Here is a 16,697-nt window from a genome sequence, read left to right as displayed (position 1 = left end):
GAGGCCACCCCAGTAGCCTTAAAACTACCAGCTAAACCCTTTGTAGAACCTGTCCCTTCAGCGCTGCCCACAGTAAGACCAAGTGTCCAAGCACATTAGGATTGGATTCTGCTGTGTCTCAATTTCATCTCAAATTTACTTTTATTAAAGATGACTGTGACTTCTCAGAAAGAAAAAGAAGTTGTCATTTCAGTGTATTTGAAATACAGCAGTCTTAACACTGTTAAAGATTGAGAAAATTAAATAGATATAATACTCCATTTTTTTGTTTGTTTGTTTAGTTGGGTTTTGAGACAGGGTCTCTCTATTATGTAGCTCCTGCTATCCTGTAACCTGGTCCTGTACACCAGGCTGGCCTTGAACTCAGAGATCTACCTGCCTCTGCCTCCCAAATGTTGGGATTAAAGGCGTGTGCCATCATACTTAGCAAGAAGAATAATTTTTAAAAGACAAGTATTTGTTACAGCTTATTTTACATCCTATACAGAAGCATTAATTATAATTTAAATAAGTTCACCAAAATAACAAATTATATCTATTTAGGCAACTAGTTTAGATTAAGCATTCAATGAGTTGACATATCTTTTGCACCCCAGGATGTATTGTTCTAGCATTGCAAAGGAAACAGCAGACCACCTGCTGTAGTAGTAGCCATAAGCATGTATGTATATGTACGTACGTGTGTATCTTAAAATTTCCAGGCTTGGAAATACTTTTGGTCTCAAGCATTTTAGAAAAGGGGTGCTGAGGGGTGGAGAGATGGCTAAGTATGTGGCCGTAAATCCAGCGTAGATTCTGTATGTTCCTGTGTGGTACACAGTAGCCATTCCATTTTATTCACCAGCTCCAGTTTTCCTTTATTCTTTTGTTTGTTTTATTTTCTGAGACAGGGTTTCCCTGTGCAGCCCTGGCTGTTCTGGACTCACTCTGTAGACCAGGCTGGCCTCAAACCCACAGAGATCCACCTGCTTCTGCCTCCCAGAGTGCTGGGATCTAAGGTGTGAACCACCACGCCTGGTTTCCTTTATTTTGTGAACTGATAAAACTGATTATTGCCAATAATTAATTGTGAGCCAATGTACTGTCATTGATGCAGGTTCTGCATCCCTTTAAAAAAGATTTATTATTTTATCTATGAATGTTTTACCTACAGTGTGTGTCTGTGTAACACATGTGTGCCTGCTGCTGGTAAGGTCGGAGGATGGCATTGGAGCTTCTGGGATTGGAGTTACAAAAGGTCACCCATATGGTATCTCAGAAGATATGCTGGGAATCAAACCCAGTAACCCAGGTCCCCCAGGAAGAGCAATAAATGTTCTTAACCACAGAGCCATCTTTATCCTCTGAGCGTCCATCTTCCCTTCCTCTTCTCCAGAATATTCCTAATTTATCTGCTTGGTTTCTGGAAATGTTTGAAGTTTTTATTCTATCTCCATATTTTCTACTATGTCCCTAACAACATTAACCTAACTGCCTTTTGCCTCATCCAAGAATAGTCTAAAAGGGATAATTGCATTAATGTAGCTAGAGGATAGACAGCTGAACCAGGTGTGACCTCTTTCACTGAGGAGGGACAGTCAGTTTTATACCCAGAATTATTTGAAGTCGTTCTTTCCTGTTTGTCAAAAACATGAGATAATGTTAATTTTTTTCAGCTAGTTTTTAGTATTTATGGCTGATTAGTCAAAATTATGTAATTGAGCTGGGCACAGTGGTGCATGCCTGTAATCCCAGCATTCAGGGAAGCAGAGGCAGATAGATTTCTGTGAATTTGAGGCCAAATTCTGATCTACAAACTGAGTCTAGGACATCCAGGGCTACAAGTTAAATATTGTCTTAAAAAACAAACACAAAATTGTATATACAGATGATTCATGCTATTCTGGCTTGATCCTTCCTGTCAATTTTCTTCCTCTTGTTGGTGTGGAGAAAAGCTACTTTTATTTGTTTTTAGTTGCATCTTAACAGTATTTCTTTTGAAAAACAGATAAAATATATAAGTATATTATATATTCTTGTCTTCTCATGTAAAAGTTTGTACAAAGTATTCTATATCTTACTCTTTTTTAATAATTTATTTTAAAGATCATAGTCTCAGGAGACAGGGATTTGATTTATTCATTTCATGATGCATTGGGGAATACACCATGGTTTATGTGATCAGCCTTATACTGGGAGCATCTGAGTTGTTGTCATGTTTTTGTTACTGCAAATGATGACATGCTATGACCCTTGTGCTTGAACGGCTTTATATATATATATATATATATATATATATATATATATATATATATATATATATATATATTTTTTTTTGCCAGTGATTGTTTTTAAGGTTTGTTTTTGTTTGTTTGTTTTGTTTTGTTTTTTGGCTTTTTGAGACAGTGTATCTGTATCTCTGGCTGTCCTGGAACTCTGTAGACCAGGCCTTGAACTTAAGAGGTCCACCTGCCTTTGCCTCTAAACCATTTGTATTTTTTCTTCTCTGGATGTTTTATACTTTTTTTTTTAACTGTCCATCATCCAGTTATTCTGTTGTCCATCTTTAGGAAGTTTCTTACAGTTATAGGTGTTTGTACTGAGTTGATTTAACTTAAAGTTTTTAACTTTGTGTTTTAACTTTGTGTCTTTTGACTTTTTAATGCTGAGTTATATTTTGGTTTTAACATTTGAAAAGTTTCATATAATTGAGCTTCTATTCTGTTTTTGCTGCTTCTAGATTTTGAGCCTCAGCTCGGAAGATGTTTCCCCATGTCCAATTGTAAAGGGGTTCAGCAACCTCCTCTTGCATTGTGTCGACCTCAGGCTTTCTATTTAGATCTTCCTTCTACTCAGTGTCTCTTCTAAATAATGTGTCATGTTAATCCACTTTTCTTTTTTCAAGTATCTATTTAGCTGACCCAGCACTTATTCCTCCTGATCAGGTATTTGAATTTATTTCTAAACACTATGCTCTAGAATTTGAATTATAAGTTCCCAAGTATTTTGCTATTCTTCTTTTTGAGCAAAATTAAGGCTGATTTCTTCCTGAGTCACTTGCTTTCCCTGGTTTTGTTTTCCTCAGCAGTTAAGAAAACCAGGGCTTTTACTAAATGGTCTTCCAGGCTGTTACACAGTTCTGGTAAGAGCTCCACTGGTGTGCAGTGTGATGTTCACGGGGCCTCTTAGTCCACTGCTTGGTTATTTTTCAATTTTTATTATGTGTGTTTGTGTGTGTTTGCGTCACGTGTGCTTACATGCCTTGGCACACACAAGGAAGTCAAAGGGCACCTTTTGGAAGGCAGCTCTTTCCTTTATCCCTTGGAGCCCAGGAGTCAAGCTTGGTAAAAAGCATCTTTGCTTGCGGAGCCATCTCATGCCTTGTTCTTTTCTCTGCAGTATCCTAATTGTATCCTCATCTTTCCAGGAGGCTTTTTGTTTTGTTTTTGTTTTTTTCCCTCCTGCATTTTTTTTACTTTGTTGTAGTTCTTTGATTAGTTTCCTTTTCTGCCTGCTGAGTAAGCAGGGATGCACTGTCGGGCTGCTCAGCCTCCACTGACCTGAGTGGGGGAATTGCATACAGTCACTCTGAATTGTTCTCTCTCTGAATTTGATTTTAAAACAAAATTTAAAATCCAGCTAGCTCTAGTATCTGCTAGACAGAAAGCAGGAGAAAAGCTAAGGGTAGTGCTTAAAGAAATCTGACAAGACTGTAACCAAGTCATTAGCTCCTGAACTGTTTGTTTCTTTATTTGGGGATGGGCAAGTGAGTGAGTGGTAAAGAACACTTGTCACAGCACCCACAGGGCCACTCACTCTTAACTCCAATCCCAGGGGTCCAATGCTCTCTCCTGACCTCACAGGCACCAGGCACACAGTGGTACACAGGCATGCATCCAGACAAAATGCATACATAGAACAAAAAGAAATAAATCCTATTAATTTTATTTTATATGTATGAGTGTTTTACCTGGATTTATACACCGGTGTATTATTTGTGTGCCTGGTGTCCATGGAGTCAGAAGAGGGCATCATATCCCCTAGAACTGGACAGTTGTGAGCTGTCATGTTAGTACTGGGAATTGAAGCTGGGTATTTGAAAGAGCAGCAAGCACTCATAACCTCTGAACCATCTCTGCATCTCCTCCATTAACTCTTGTTTTATCTAAGAAGTATTTCTCAATGTCCATTTTTTTTTTTCCCAAGAGAAGATCAGTAAGGAAGGTATTGAAAAAAAACAAAACATTGGGGAAGAGCCTTTTGGGCTTTTTTTTTTTTTTTAATAATTTATTTAATTTTATGTGCGTTGGTGTGAGGGTAACAGATCACCTAGAATTGGAGTTGCAGACAATTGTGAGCCACCATGTGGGTGCTAGGAGTTGAACCTGGGTCCTCTGAAAGAGCAGCTAGTGCTCTTAACCCCTGAGCTGTCTCTCTGGCCCCAACCCTCTTTTAGGCTCTTGTATGTGAAATGAGAGGGGTTTGATGATTGTAACATTCCAAACCCGAACTGCTAGAGCTCATCACTTTAATCAAGACATGTAAAGAATAAATTCTCAAAATTTCTGAGTGCTACAGTATAAATTAGTCTTAAAATGATATTTGAAGGCACATGAAACAAATTTTGTGGATAACAGAAAAGAACCAGTGTAACAGGACGGAAAACCATCATGTTTGAAATAAGTAGCTCAGTGAGTGTTTCTGCAGATAAAGTATTCCTTGTCAGTAAATTAGATGTGGCTTGCAAGAAATAAGGCAAGCATTGTATGTAAAATAACACTTAGGCTAGGTGTGGTGGCCACAGCTTTAATCCTAGCAATTGGGAGGCAGAGACAGGTGGATCTCTGTGAATTTGAGGACAGCTTGGTCTATATAGTTCCAGAACAGCCAAGCCTATGTAGAGGGACCCTGTCTCAGAAAACACAAACAATAATAATAATAATAGTAATTTGCCCAAGAGCCTGCTTATTTTTATTCCAGATGGGCTTTTTAGTGTTTGAACACTAATGTTACAAATGAATACTATATTCTATTTGGAAAAGTTCCAGAATTTGTGCTCTAAGTAACTCTCTTCCCTTGGACTTTAGGTAAGAATAGGAAGAAGGATGTCCTTGTTGGGCAGATGAGCACTTCTGTAGCCTCACTAACATCTATACAAAGTAAGCCAATACCCACTGACCCCTTCGACTTTGACAAAGGTTGTGCCCATACCTCTCCATTATCTCATATTCCTCAATTGTTAGGTGGTAGTTTAACATTTGAACTTCTACATTTAAAAAGGTGGTTTGGGATATAGAGATAGCTCAACAGTCTAGAGAGCTGCTGCTATACTAGAGGACCAGCGTTCAGTTCCCAGTACCCGTGTTAGACAACAGCTCATAACTTCCTGTGACTTCTGTTCCAGGGTGGCTGACATCCTCTTACGGCTTCTACCAACACCCTCCCACAGGCAGATAGCATGCACGCACATACACACACACACACACACACACTCACACACACTTTTAAAAAAATATTTCTAGACTAAAAGTTGATTTTTAAGTAAGTATGAACTATATAACAAAAATCACACACACCCACTTTTATTTTTCTTCTCCCTTCTTCTGCAACACTTGATTTTGTCTAAATGCTTAGTTTCTGCTTCCTTGACATTTTAGAAAAGTGTCTACATTTTGGGGCCAGTTAAATGGCTCCATGGATAAAGGTGCTTGCTGTCAGGCCTAATGACCTGAGTTCTGAATTCTATCCTTGAGGTGGGAGAAGAAAACTGACTCCCACAAGTTGTCCTCCAGCCTCCAAATGCAGCCTGTCGCCAAGCCCCTCCACCCCAGCTCCTCAGTCATTTGAAGAGAGGGGGAGGAGAGAAGAAATTGCAGTGGCTCAGCGGTTAAGAGCACTTACTACTCTCATAGAGGATTTTGATTCAGTTCCCAGCACCCACATGGAAGCTCACAAATGTTAGTAACTCCATCCAGTTCCAGGGATCCAATGCACATTGTCATCTTTTGACCTCCTCAAGCACCAGCCGTATATGTAGGCAAAACACTTGTACACATAAATTTTTTAATTATAAAAACAAGAAATCTGCCTTTTATGGTAGATGCTCATTTTTTCAGGGTAAATGTTCCTCAGCACAGCACTCTGATTTCATATTTTAATACAGTTTTGTGTCTGTGTGTTTCCATTAAAGCCAAAAATCTCTTATTCATAAATTGAAATAGTGATTTAATATTTGAAGTATTAATACTTGGATTATTTAATATTTCTCATTTCTATTACACCGCAAATTATGAGATGGAAAAATAGAATTTTTTTTATTCAAGATAAGTTTATGTACAGCTTTTCAAGGGGAAAATCTGTAATAATAAGTATATGTAGATCTCATGTTTGCAAAATGATTAAGCTCTTGACATATCAATCATTCATATATGTAAAGGGACTTTGCTTTTAAGTTCTATAGCTAGTAAGCATACCACTGTAATAATCAACCTTTGTACATGGGCTTCATTCAGGTGTCAGATAGTTCCTAAACAAAGTCACTCGGCTGCCAGCTGTCATATGTGTCGTACCAGGAGGACAGGAAATGAGATGAGTCATCTCAGGATGGAGGACAAGCTAGAAAGCAAACTGTCACTTTACAGCAGCTCTATAGGAGAAGGTGACAGGGAGTCTGTGAGGTCCTGATGGAAGTCAGGAGTAGAGAACTCCAGACTAGTCTCTTGATTGATTATAACCTCTTCTGCTAACGGAAGCGAGTTAAATGAGTCAGGGGGTGGCGGAAATGACTGTTCAATCATGGAAGTGTGGTCTTCACATGCTTGATGTAGACTGTCTGGAGATGGTTGGAGACTGGTAGAATCATGTGGTACAGGAGAATCCATTATCATTGTGGGCTTGTCTGAGAGATTCCCATCTAGATCGAGAAGGGGAGGTGGCAGGGGCAGATCTACATCATCTGAAGAAGACACAGCTGTACCAATTGTTGATCCATCAGCACTGTCTTCTGATAAACCATTTATTTGATCTTTTACATTCTCAGTTTTGAGGTTGTTGCTATCATTAATGTGTTCACTTGATTCAAACAGCTTAATTTCTAAATCATCTGCTAACAGTGTGCTTTTGCTTGGTTTCCAGGTCATAAGCGAAACAACTGATGTGCGTTTTGTGGGTACTTCACTCTCTCTTATGTTATCCATACACATGTCTGGTGTTTCTCCATCAGCGAATGGTGACCTACCCGCCCAGTTTTGATCATTTAAAATTGGTTTCCTCAAGTATTTCCACAGTATAATCATGAGTATAGCTACCAACATAGAAATTAGAATTGTACCAATTAATATGGCAGCTATTGTATTTTCGTTGGTTTTATGTGCAGTTCCTTTGCCACTTTTTGGTTCTAAAGTGACTGCTGCTGCTGGTGGTGGTGGTGTGTTCCCTGGTAAATTGTCATCAGTCATATGTAAATTAGTAGGTGGTGTTGATTTTGTGGACTGATTATGGATAGTCTGTAGTACTGGTTTTTCAGAAGAGGTAGAAGCAGGTGGTGGCGGCTGTTGTGTATAGACAAGAGGTCTTGGTGGTGGTTTAGTGGAATTATGGGAAGAAGAGGATGGTTGATTGGCCAATGTGAACCCAGGTAGTGATGTTTGTGGAAAGGAGTTGTTGACCGCTGATATTGCTTGACTGGTGATGTTGGGGGCAACTGGTCTTGCAGAGACATAAACGGCTGGTGTTGGTTGTCCAGGAGTGCTTTGGGCAGGTGGTGATTGTTGTCCAGAAGCAGTGTTGTTGAATTGTGGTGTTGGACTCAAAGCATTCCCTGCTGTGTTTGGAGAAGTGGTTGCAACATACAGTACGGATGATGTGAGTAGAGTAGACTGTGGCTGCTGCTCTGTTGTAACTGCTTCTGTCTCTGAGAAAAACCGATTGTTCAAGTACTGACAAAGCAAAATTAAGATGAAATACTTGAATTCCATTTCAGAATGTTTCTTCTTTACCCGTGGTTTCATGGTGAATGGAAGGGAGGGAAAAAAAGACAGTTAGCTATCATCTAGTGTCCAGTTACATTTTACTCCTCATTACAATGTCTGAAACAGAGTTGTTGGGCTTTTGGTTAATATTTACTCTGGTTTCTACTTGACAGATTATAATAACTCCAATTCATAGTACAGCATTTGGAGTTCCTGGAAAATAATGTTAAATCTTTTATAAAGTATCTGCATAACCTTGCAGCCCCTCTAGCTTCCTCAGATTCCTTTATTCCACATTGTCTTGAATGTGCAGGCTCAACCTGCTGAGCCACGTGCTGTCTGTTCACTCTGTCCCTAGAAATACAGTGGCTCTGCCTCTGCAAAGAACAGCAGTGACCAGCGCCCTTCAACTGTTGTCTTTACCCTTTCCTTTCTGTTCGCTACATTTTACTGTACTGTTTCTTCACCAGTGTTTCAGTAGCTCTCCTAACAGTTTTCCTTTCACACCACTCCACTCAGCTCTTCTTTTCCTCTTGTCTCCTAAATAGTTACTCAATGTTCAGTCTCTCTCTCCGTTTAATTTTCTCTCTTCCTAGTTCTCTAAGTTTCCACTCTCAGCCTTTCGCCATAACCACCAAGCGTGTGCATCCGGTCCATTTCCCCTTTACTGTATGTTCATGTGTTAGTGGACACTTCATGTGGATATCTCAGGATCAGCAAATTCAGCATATCTAAAAGATTCCCCAGCTGGGCCTGGTGGTACACACCTTTAATCTCAGCACTCAGGAGGCAGAGAGGTCTACAGAGTTCAAGGCCAGCCTGGTCTACAGAGTTCCAGGACAGCCAGGACTAAACAGAGAAACCCTGTCTCAAAAAACAAAAACAAATAAACAACCCAAGTACGCTGCTCGTTCCTCTGAGATCCCGGCCGTACAGTTGCCGCGCCGGCGATCCGCACTCTGTGCTGTGTACAGAACTGGCTTATGTTAAGGAACTCACAGTTTTGAGTGAGTCAATCTCCAAGTTCTGGGCTTACAATTTCAGAGAAATAGGACTGCAGAGACGGCTCAGCAGCTAAAGCATTTGTTGGTAGGCTCACAACTGCCCGTAACTACAATCCCAGAGGGAATCTACCACCTCTGCTCTGTGCAGGCACCAGCACTCCTGTGCACACGCACACACAGTGGGGAACCGAAACCTGTTCTGCGGATTCAACACCCTCACACAGACATACACGCAGTCGAAACAGCAGTGTCCACAAAATAAAATACATAAATTATTTTTGAAAAATAAAATAAAATCTAATAGAAAGAAACAAAAGCAAGAAAATGCTAAAGTGATTTAGGTCCCCCTGGCCCAGTTGGTCAAGTAAGTAAACCCACTCTTACTTTCATTCAGATATGGGACAACCATTTTTGTCTCAGACCCTATTCTATATTTGAGATATTAAAAAAGAAGTTACTGCTTTTAAGCATTTTAAATTTTTATGGTAAAAAAAAATAGCTGATAAGAAGTAACTCTGCATGTAAGCCATGCAAATTTGTTGTTTTCAGTTGCCTTACACTCTCACATGAGTTCTGTGCTGACTGACGTTGTCAGTGCTGAGTATAATGGGGCTTGTTTTGGAAATGACCAAAAGACAGTGTTGACTGTCTGAAATAGCAGTATTGTCTTAACATTATAGAAAGGAAAATCTTAGACTGTTAGAAACTAGTTGTTATATATGATAAGAAACTAGTTTTTCCGTGACTCTGAAGATACAATAAAATGGTTTGACAATTTGAGTAGTTTTTATTTTCTTACTCATCTACCAGTAGTATCATAAAAGGATAATGATAACACCCCTTCTTGTCCATTTGCCTGTGCCTGCCTGCTTGCCTTTGCTTCTTCCTCCCTCTCTCTCCTTCTTTATTTCTGTTTTTTGCTTTTTGTGTTTTAAGAAGCAGTCTCTGGGGCTAGAGAGATGGCTCAGTGGTTAAGAGCACTGTCTGTTCTTCCAAAGGTCTTGAGTTCAATTCCCAGCAACCACATGGTGGCTCACAGCCATCTATACTAGGATCTGCTGCCCTCTCTGTCATGCAGGTGTACATGCAGAAAGAACACTCATACATAAATAAATCTTTAAAAAAAAAAAAGAAGCAGTCTCCATGTGTAGCCCAAGCTGGCCTTGCATTTGGTCCTTCTGTCTCAGCTTCCTGACTGCTGGGATCACATTCAAGCTTGAGCTGATTCAAGCTTGAGCCAGAATGATCTAGATTTTCAAGAAAAGATACTTTTTTTTTTCTGTCTCTTTCTTTATATTTTTTCTCTGGTGCTTGAAGCCTGAAGTTTAAAATAGCTCTTTGAAGTCCCTTGCCTAGTGCTGATAAATTACCCTTATGATTTCCTTGCTACTTCATGTAAGGATACACTGTATCTGTCTAGAGAAAAGCTTACAAACCAATCTTTAACGTCCTTGCATACTTCCTAAACACATTAAGTTATGCCAGTTTTCATTGACTTTAAATGTGTTCTTTTTTGCCTAATCCTCTTCCTTGCTGACTACATGTCTGAACCTATCTTCTTCTTGTAGACCTCAATTTAAATTCCCCCTCTTAAACCAAGTTCTCTGTGACTGACCACAGCCACAAATAGCTGTTCCCTAAATCTCCTCAGTTCTTGTCTTGCTGATCTCTTCGGTAGTTCTTCATGGATGCACCTCATGCTTTTCCTTGCCTAAATAATTGTGTTTTTTATTATGTCATTTTCACATTTTCTATTATTATTGCCATCACTTCAAACAAGATTTTTTTTTACTCTACAAAGGTAGAAAAAAAAAGGGAAGAAAAATAGCTGTATAGAATATGCTGTAGATTTGTGACTTACATAATTTATTTCATTTAACCTTCACAGAAGCAAATTGGAATAAGTTGAACATGGGGGGGGGGAGGGTTATGACTGTTAGTGACAGCCTGAGAATTTTACTAAGACCCTGTTACCCTAAAGTGTGCATTCTCTCTGTTCTTCCACTGGTGTGTTTTCTTACCTTTAACTTTTGTATTAGTTGCTCAGTAAATATTTCATGTGTTCTAAACCTCTTGATTCCTTGCTGTTTATTTCACTTTTACTTTTTATTAAGACATATATCTTAATATAAGCAGAGAAAATAAAATTTAGGTAAATTCTGGTTTTTCTCCCTTTTTTAGGGTTCTTTAGGGGAAACATTTTGAAATTTTGGCAGGGATGTGAGGTCTGACTCATCTCTAAATGGTCATCATTCATGCCATCCCACGCAGTAATTTTTATAGGTTGCCCAAAAAAAGGCTTGGTTAGAAAATGGTGTTCAGTGTTTCATTTTGTAAATGTTTTTAGAAAATGCTTTCCAAAGCAACAGAAGATATAGGCCATGAATTGTCTTCAGCTAAAAATGTTTCCTCTTTTGTGACTTCACTTAAAATAAAGAAACCATACAGTTCCTCTTTTTAGTTGGCTGAAAAAGGAAAATAGAGGAGGAACCAGTCAAAACAGGAGCATCATCACACAACCCAGTTTGGTTTGTAAGGTCAATTCTGATAGGTTCATCACCTCTAGTGTCAACAGGAAGTTAGATGTTTGATGTTTCCACTCGCCACAGTAGTAAAAGCAAAACCCATTTTTCAAATACCCTGCCACTCTCTCCAGTTCATCACTTACATTACGAACCCTCCTAGGATCTGCTGCAGCAGAATGCTAGAATCTGTTAGAATCTTACTATGGCAGTTCAGAATAATCTAAAGAAGTATCAAGACAAAAAGAAGAAATTTGGGATTTAATAATTTAATTTTGGGGGATGGGGAGCCTGACTCTTGTCAGAGTTAATGAAGCCACTGTTATAGCCCTTAATATACAAGGTTATTGAACACATTTGTCAACTATGTAACTGGTATCTACCTACAGTCCACACTGTTTCTGCAGAGAAAGGTGATGGTCAGCTGAATTTGGGGCAGAAGATAAAAAAGAGATTAAAATTTAGAATAGACAGGAAATGGGAATGAAAAAAATTTAAAGAAAATGAAAGAGAAATTTCACAAAAACTTTAGGATGCACCAGGTATGTGGAAAAGGATCAGTTAATTAGGAAAGGTATTGAAGAAAAGGAAATAGCTGGAAATGCTAGTTGCTTATTAGTTTTCAGGAGGTTACTGAAGAAGGGAAGAGAGGATTCACATGGGTAAAAGGCTATTGGGAATTGTCACTTCTTATCACTGGCCTGTGTGTGGGAGTAAGAATTAACAAACAGGAGCTGACCATCCAGAATGGAGGGCCTATGAACCCACCTTCACTCCAGCCGCCCCCACTGTCACTTCCCTAACACTCACTACCTAGAAGTATGCCTGCTAACTATAGAGAACCCAGCACAGTCTGTATTGGATCTTCCTTAGAAACGCTCTAATCGCCAGCTCAGGAAAATCCAGATTGCTCAACCTTCCTATAGTAAAACTTCTCTCTGTATTTACAGCATGAGGTTTAAATCTGTCATTTTGGCTCTTTGTTTTACCTGATTTTTTTTTTAATTTTTAAAAAGGAAAGCAATGCATTGTTTTAGTGAATCAGTATTTTAAGCATGGTTACAATAAATATGGAACTCCCTAGGATTAGGCATGTGTTTGTCACATACTGCCAGGGCTGGGGGTGAAGCTCGGGGCTACAGTGATGGTCTCCTATGCACAAGGCCCTGAGTTTGATTCCTCAGTACCACAGAAATACCATTACTGAACACCCACAAAATTCCTATGTAGTAGGATTTATTTGTATGACCGAGGTGGTTATATTTTCATCTTCCAGACTTGAGAGAGACAGAGAGTTGGTTAACTTTGCAAGCTGTCACAGCTCTAAGCAGTGGCACTAACATGGAAACCTTGCTGACCTGAGCCCTTGATTTCTGTTGTTACCTGCTGGAGCCTTTTGTGGAATTAAGAACGAGAAAGGCTTCATGCCAGAAAAGGACTCTTGTAAGGTCTCTGCGACAGTGTAAATAGCTTTGGGGCCAGGCTTACATAAGGGTAGGAAAAGAAGTACTAGACAGCACACACCAGTCCAGGGATCTGGGCAGATAGTTTAGGAGCTTTGAGTGCTCAGCATGTGAGCTGTCAAAATTACAGTTAACTGAAAATTGTATGATACTTCTCTAAAGATTAAGCATTAAAAGCCATCAATTTATATTTAGCATGTTCAGAATTACTCACCTGATACTTCTAAGTAGGATTATGTAGGAACTTGTTGAAAACATGGAAACTGTTAAACTTGAGACTAGCCCTGTTTCAGAGAAATTTGAGCTTAAAAATATCTCTACTTTTTAGTGTATGTAACATACATTACTTTAAAAATTTCAAACCAAGATTGATGGTGGTAGCACACGCCTTTTATCCCAGTACTTGGGAGGCAGAGGCAGGCGGATCTCTGAGTTTGAAGTCAGCCTGGTCTATAGAGCAAGTTCTAGGGCAGCTGGGGCTACAGGGATAAAACCCAAGTTGAACTTTCTTCCCCCCCCAAAAAAAAAAAATTCAAAGCAGACTGCTATAAGGAAAAGTTGTGTTGATGAATGGTTGAAATAGGATCTAACCCAGTTCCAAATTATTTTTCCTTTAGACTGCAGATCTCTGGAATCTCCATGTATTTTTATTATTTTATTTGTAATTATTCCATTTAGTCACAAGGCAAGTATCTTTTTCATTTACTAACAAGTTTTTACAAAACGTTCTTTCTGTGGATGTTTTTTGTTTGGTTGTTTGGTTGTTTGTTTTCCTGTGCTTTATATTCTTCACTAAAAAGTCAGCCCAGAGTATGTGGCATAAGCACATACATGATATAAGTATGTACGTACTCATCATAATATTTTTGTCTTATGGAGCTTTTTTTTAATGACATAATTGTTATACATCACAGTTATTACTTAAATATAAAATTTGTTTTGTACACAACACATAAGTTCTTTTTAAGTTAAGTCAAAACGAAGGTAACCATTTGTAGTTTATAAACTAAAAGGGATAGACAAATAAAACTAATTTAGGCCAGGCATGATGATACATGCTTTTAATTCCCGTTCTTGTGAGGTAGAGACAGAAAGATCTTAGAGGCCAGCCTTGTCTGCATATAGAAACCTGACTCTTTTTTAATGAACAAAAATGATTAGATAACTTAAATGAGATGTTCTGTATGAGTAGAAAGTCCTTATAGAAAGTAAATTAGACTGTTTTCTTTCTCTTGTGATACTGAGTATCAAACCCAGGTCCTCATGCATGTTGGGCAAGCTCTGGCACCGACCTGTAGCACCAGCCCTAGAATTTTTAAACAGTATTGTAAAGGTTGTAAATTCAGTCAGAGCCCGTGTAATTTAGTTTTATTTTTAGCTCCTAGCTTTTTAAAAATTATTGAAGTAATGTTAAATATTTTGACTGAGTATACCTCAAAGGTCTGATGATATTAAAACCTCAATGAAAGTCTTTCAGACAATATCGACCCTGAATATAAACATAGAATTCACACAGCAGAGCCACAGAAATCTTCTGTAGACATTTTTTGAAATGTTGAGAGCTGCATTCATCTGTAAACACTAATGATATTTTGGTTTTTAAAATAAATTTCACATAAGCAAAACTGAAATCAGATGGCCTGTGTCGGGGTGCACTTACCTGAGAACTTCTTTCGCAGAATGTAAATTCTTGTTCTAAGAGGACATGTTTTGACTTGGCTGAGAAAGCAAAAGAGTTGGTTCGGTGCAGGTTAAAAATGGTCCTCTAGCACACTGAAATGGTTTCCGTACGCAGAGGAAGTTTATCAATAGCAGTTACAGGAAGTGCAATAAGCCACAGAATGACTAAGAAATGTGCTCCTTCAAAGAGCTTATATTGAAACACAATCTATGTAACTTAAGTGCTCTTAACTGATGTTTGTAAATAAATATCCCTTACTCTCCAGTCATGTGATTGTATAATCTAAACACTTAGGATGGAGTCTTGCTGAGAAATTATATATCCTGAGGAAAATGCTGAGTGAGATTTCTTATTGGAAGAAGTGAATGATGTTTAGGTCATAGGCAAGTCAGTGCCTTTCTCAGTCACCATTTCCTCCCCTGAAGGAGTATTTCCCTCCCTGGAAATACTGTGAGCACTGGATAAAATGATGCCTCACACAGTAGGTAACCAGTGCATCTTAATGCTGGCTCTTCATTGACAGCACCAAGGACTGGCAGAGCACAAATAAAGTATAGTTAGGCTACTGTCACTAATTTGATTTTGGTACTGTGGGTCATGCGCAAAGCCTCACATATACCAGGCATAACTCTACCAATGTGCTGTACCTTTGCCCCAATACTTCCTTTAAAGAGAAGACAGGTTTTTATTTTTATATATATGTACGCCACATCTGTGTGGGTGCTCTCAGAGGCCAGAAGAAGGCCCTGGATTCCCTGAAGCTGAGCTCCTCTTGGTGGTGAGCTGCTGGATACAGGTGATGGCAACCGAGCTCAGGTCCTCCGAAGAACAGCAGGCACTCCTTGTTCCCCAGTGTTGTTTTTTTTGTTTTTGTTTTTGTTTTTGTTTTTTTATGAAACTGACTAAGCAAAGAATATGAAGAGTATGAATCAAATTTTTAGGCAGCCTCTTCCTCATCTGAACAGTAGAGACTGTCATCCCCAATTTATTATGGGGTTTAAGTAAATGTAAATGCCTCCTCGGTGCACGGTAGAGCAGAAACAGTAAATACCAGTGTGTGGACACTTTCTCTGGTCACAGCCAAGGAACATAGAGTATTATGACTCAGTTCTTAACTTGTAATAAAATGTTATGAAGTGACCCTTTTATTGGGGGTAGACAGCTTTGTTTATTTTTGAGAACAGGGTGTCATCATGTTACCTAGACTGGCCTTGATCTTTCATTCTCCCTGTTTCAGCCTCCCAAGTGCTGGGATTATAGGCTTGTTCTGCCAGCACACCCTGCTGTTAAAAAGCTTTTACTTTACTATTTTAATTCACTTTAAAAATCTTTGGATTAAGATAATAATCATTATATCCAGGGGTAGAAAATAAAATGATTTTGTTAAAAAGTAACTTAGGAAACTTTGAAGCTATAGATGCTTTTAACTACTTTCTTTTTCATAAGCTTTCATTGAGGCATCATTCTCAGAATGTATGCTTAAAAATCAAGGGTTGAATAATAGATTTTAAATATTCCTGGAGTACATAAAACTTGCATGTCTTACTTGGAAATGTTTGACCAATATGATCACTACCCATAGTCATTTCCAATCAGGACTGTTTTACCCTTGAAAAGACAAACCAGGGTGGCCATTTTCACTATGTTAATCCTATTACTCCATGAGCATGGGAGATCTTTCCATCTTCTGATATCTTCTTCAGTTTCTTTCTTCAGAGACTTGAAGTTTTTTTCAAACAGGTCTTTCACTTTTTTGGTTAGAGTCACACCAAGGTACTTTGTTATTTGTAGCTATAGTGAAGGGTGTAGTTTCCCTAATTTCTTTCCCAGCCATTTTGTCTTCTGTATACAGGAGGGTTACTGATTTTTTTGAGTTACTTTTATATCCAGCCATGTTGCTGAAGGTTTTTATCAGTTTCAGGAGTTAGTCATATAATACAGGATAAACATACTAAAATCTATACTCCTAAACAAGAAGGACGCTAGGGAAGTTGCTCAATCCTCATTCAGAAAGCAAATGGGATAGACATCAGAAGTGGGAGAAAACACGGAACAGAACAGGAGCCTACCACAGAGGG

The 16,697-nt window shown here is 38.7% G+C and overlaps 2 protein-coding genes across 9 annotated transcripts in view; one reads left to right on the top strand and one right to left on the bottom strand.

Moving 5' to 3' along the window:
- Positions 1-16,697, top strand: part of Nf1 (neurofibromin 1) — a 236,597-nt gene that overhangs the window by 162,999 nt on the left and 56,901 nt on the right. The window lies entirely within an intron of this gene.
- On the bottom strand, positions 6,267-14,717 carry Evi2b (ecotropic viral integration site 2B). Its single transcript, XM_021663091.2, has 2 exons — positions 14,599-14,717; positions 6,267-7,970 (listed from the first exon to the last, which is right to left on the bottom strand). The coding sequence occupies exon 2, from the start codon at positions 7,953-7,955 to the stop codon at positions 6,615-6,617; it is 1,341 nt and encodes a 446-aa protein (XP_021518766.1). The 5' UTR covers positions 7,956-7,970; positions 14,599-14,717; the 3' UTR covers positions 6,267-6,614.

The sequence above is a fragment of the Meriones unguiculatus genome, chromosome 7, assembly GCF_030254825.1.
Source record: "Meriones unguiculatus strain TT.TT164.6M chromosome 7, Bangor_MerUng_6.1, whole genome shotgun sequence".
In the NCBI taxonomy this organism is placed as follows: Eukaryota; Metazoa; Chordata; class Mammalia; order Rodentia; family Muridae; genus Meriones; species Meriones unguiculatus.
Note: the sequence above shows the minus strand (reverse complement) of the source record. Positions and strands in the feature narration are given on the sequence as shown.

What these genes read in the sequence shown, in the direction of transcription:
- Evi2b (XM_021663091.2), bottom strand. Translation starts at nt 7,955, where the DNA reads ATGGAATTCAAGTATTTCATCTTAATTTTGCTTTGTCAGTACTTGAAC.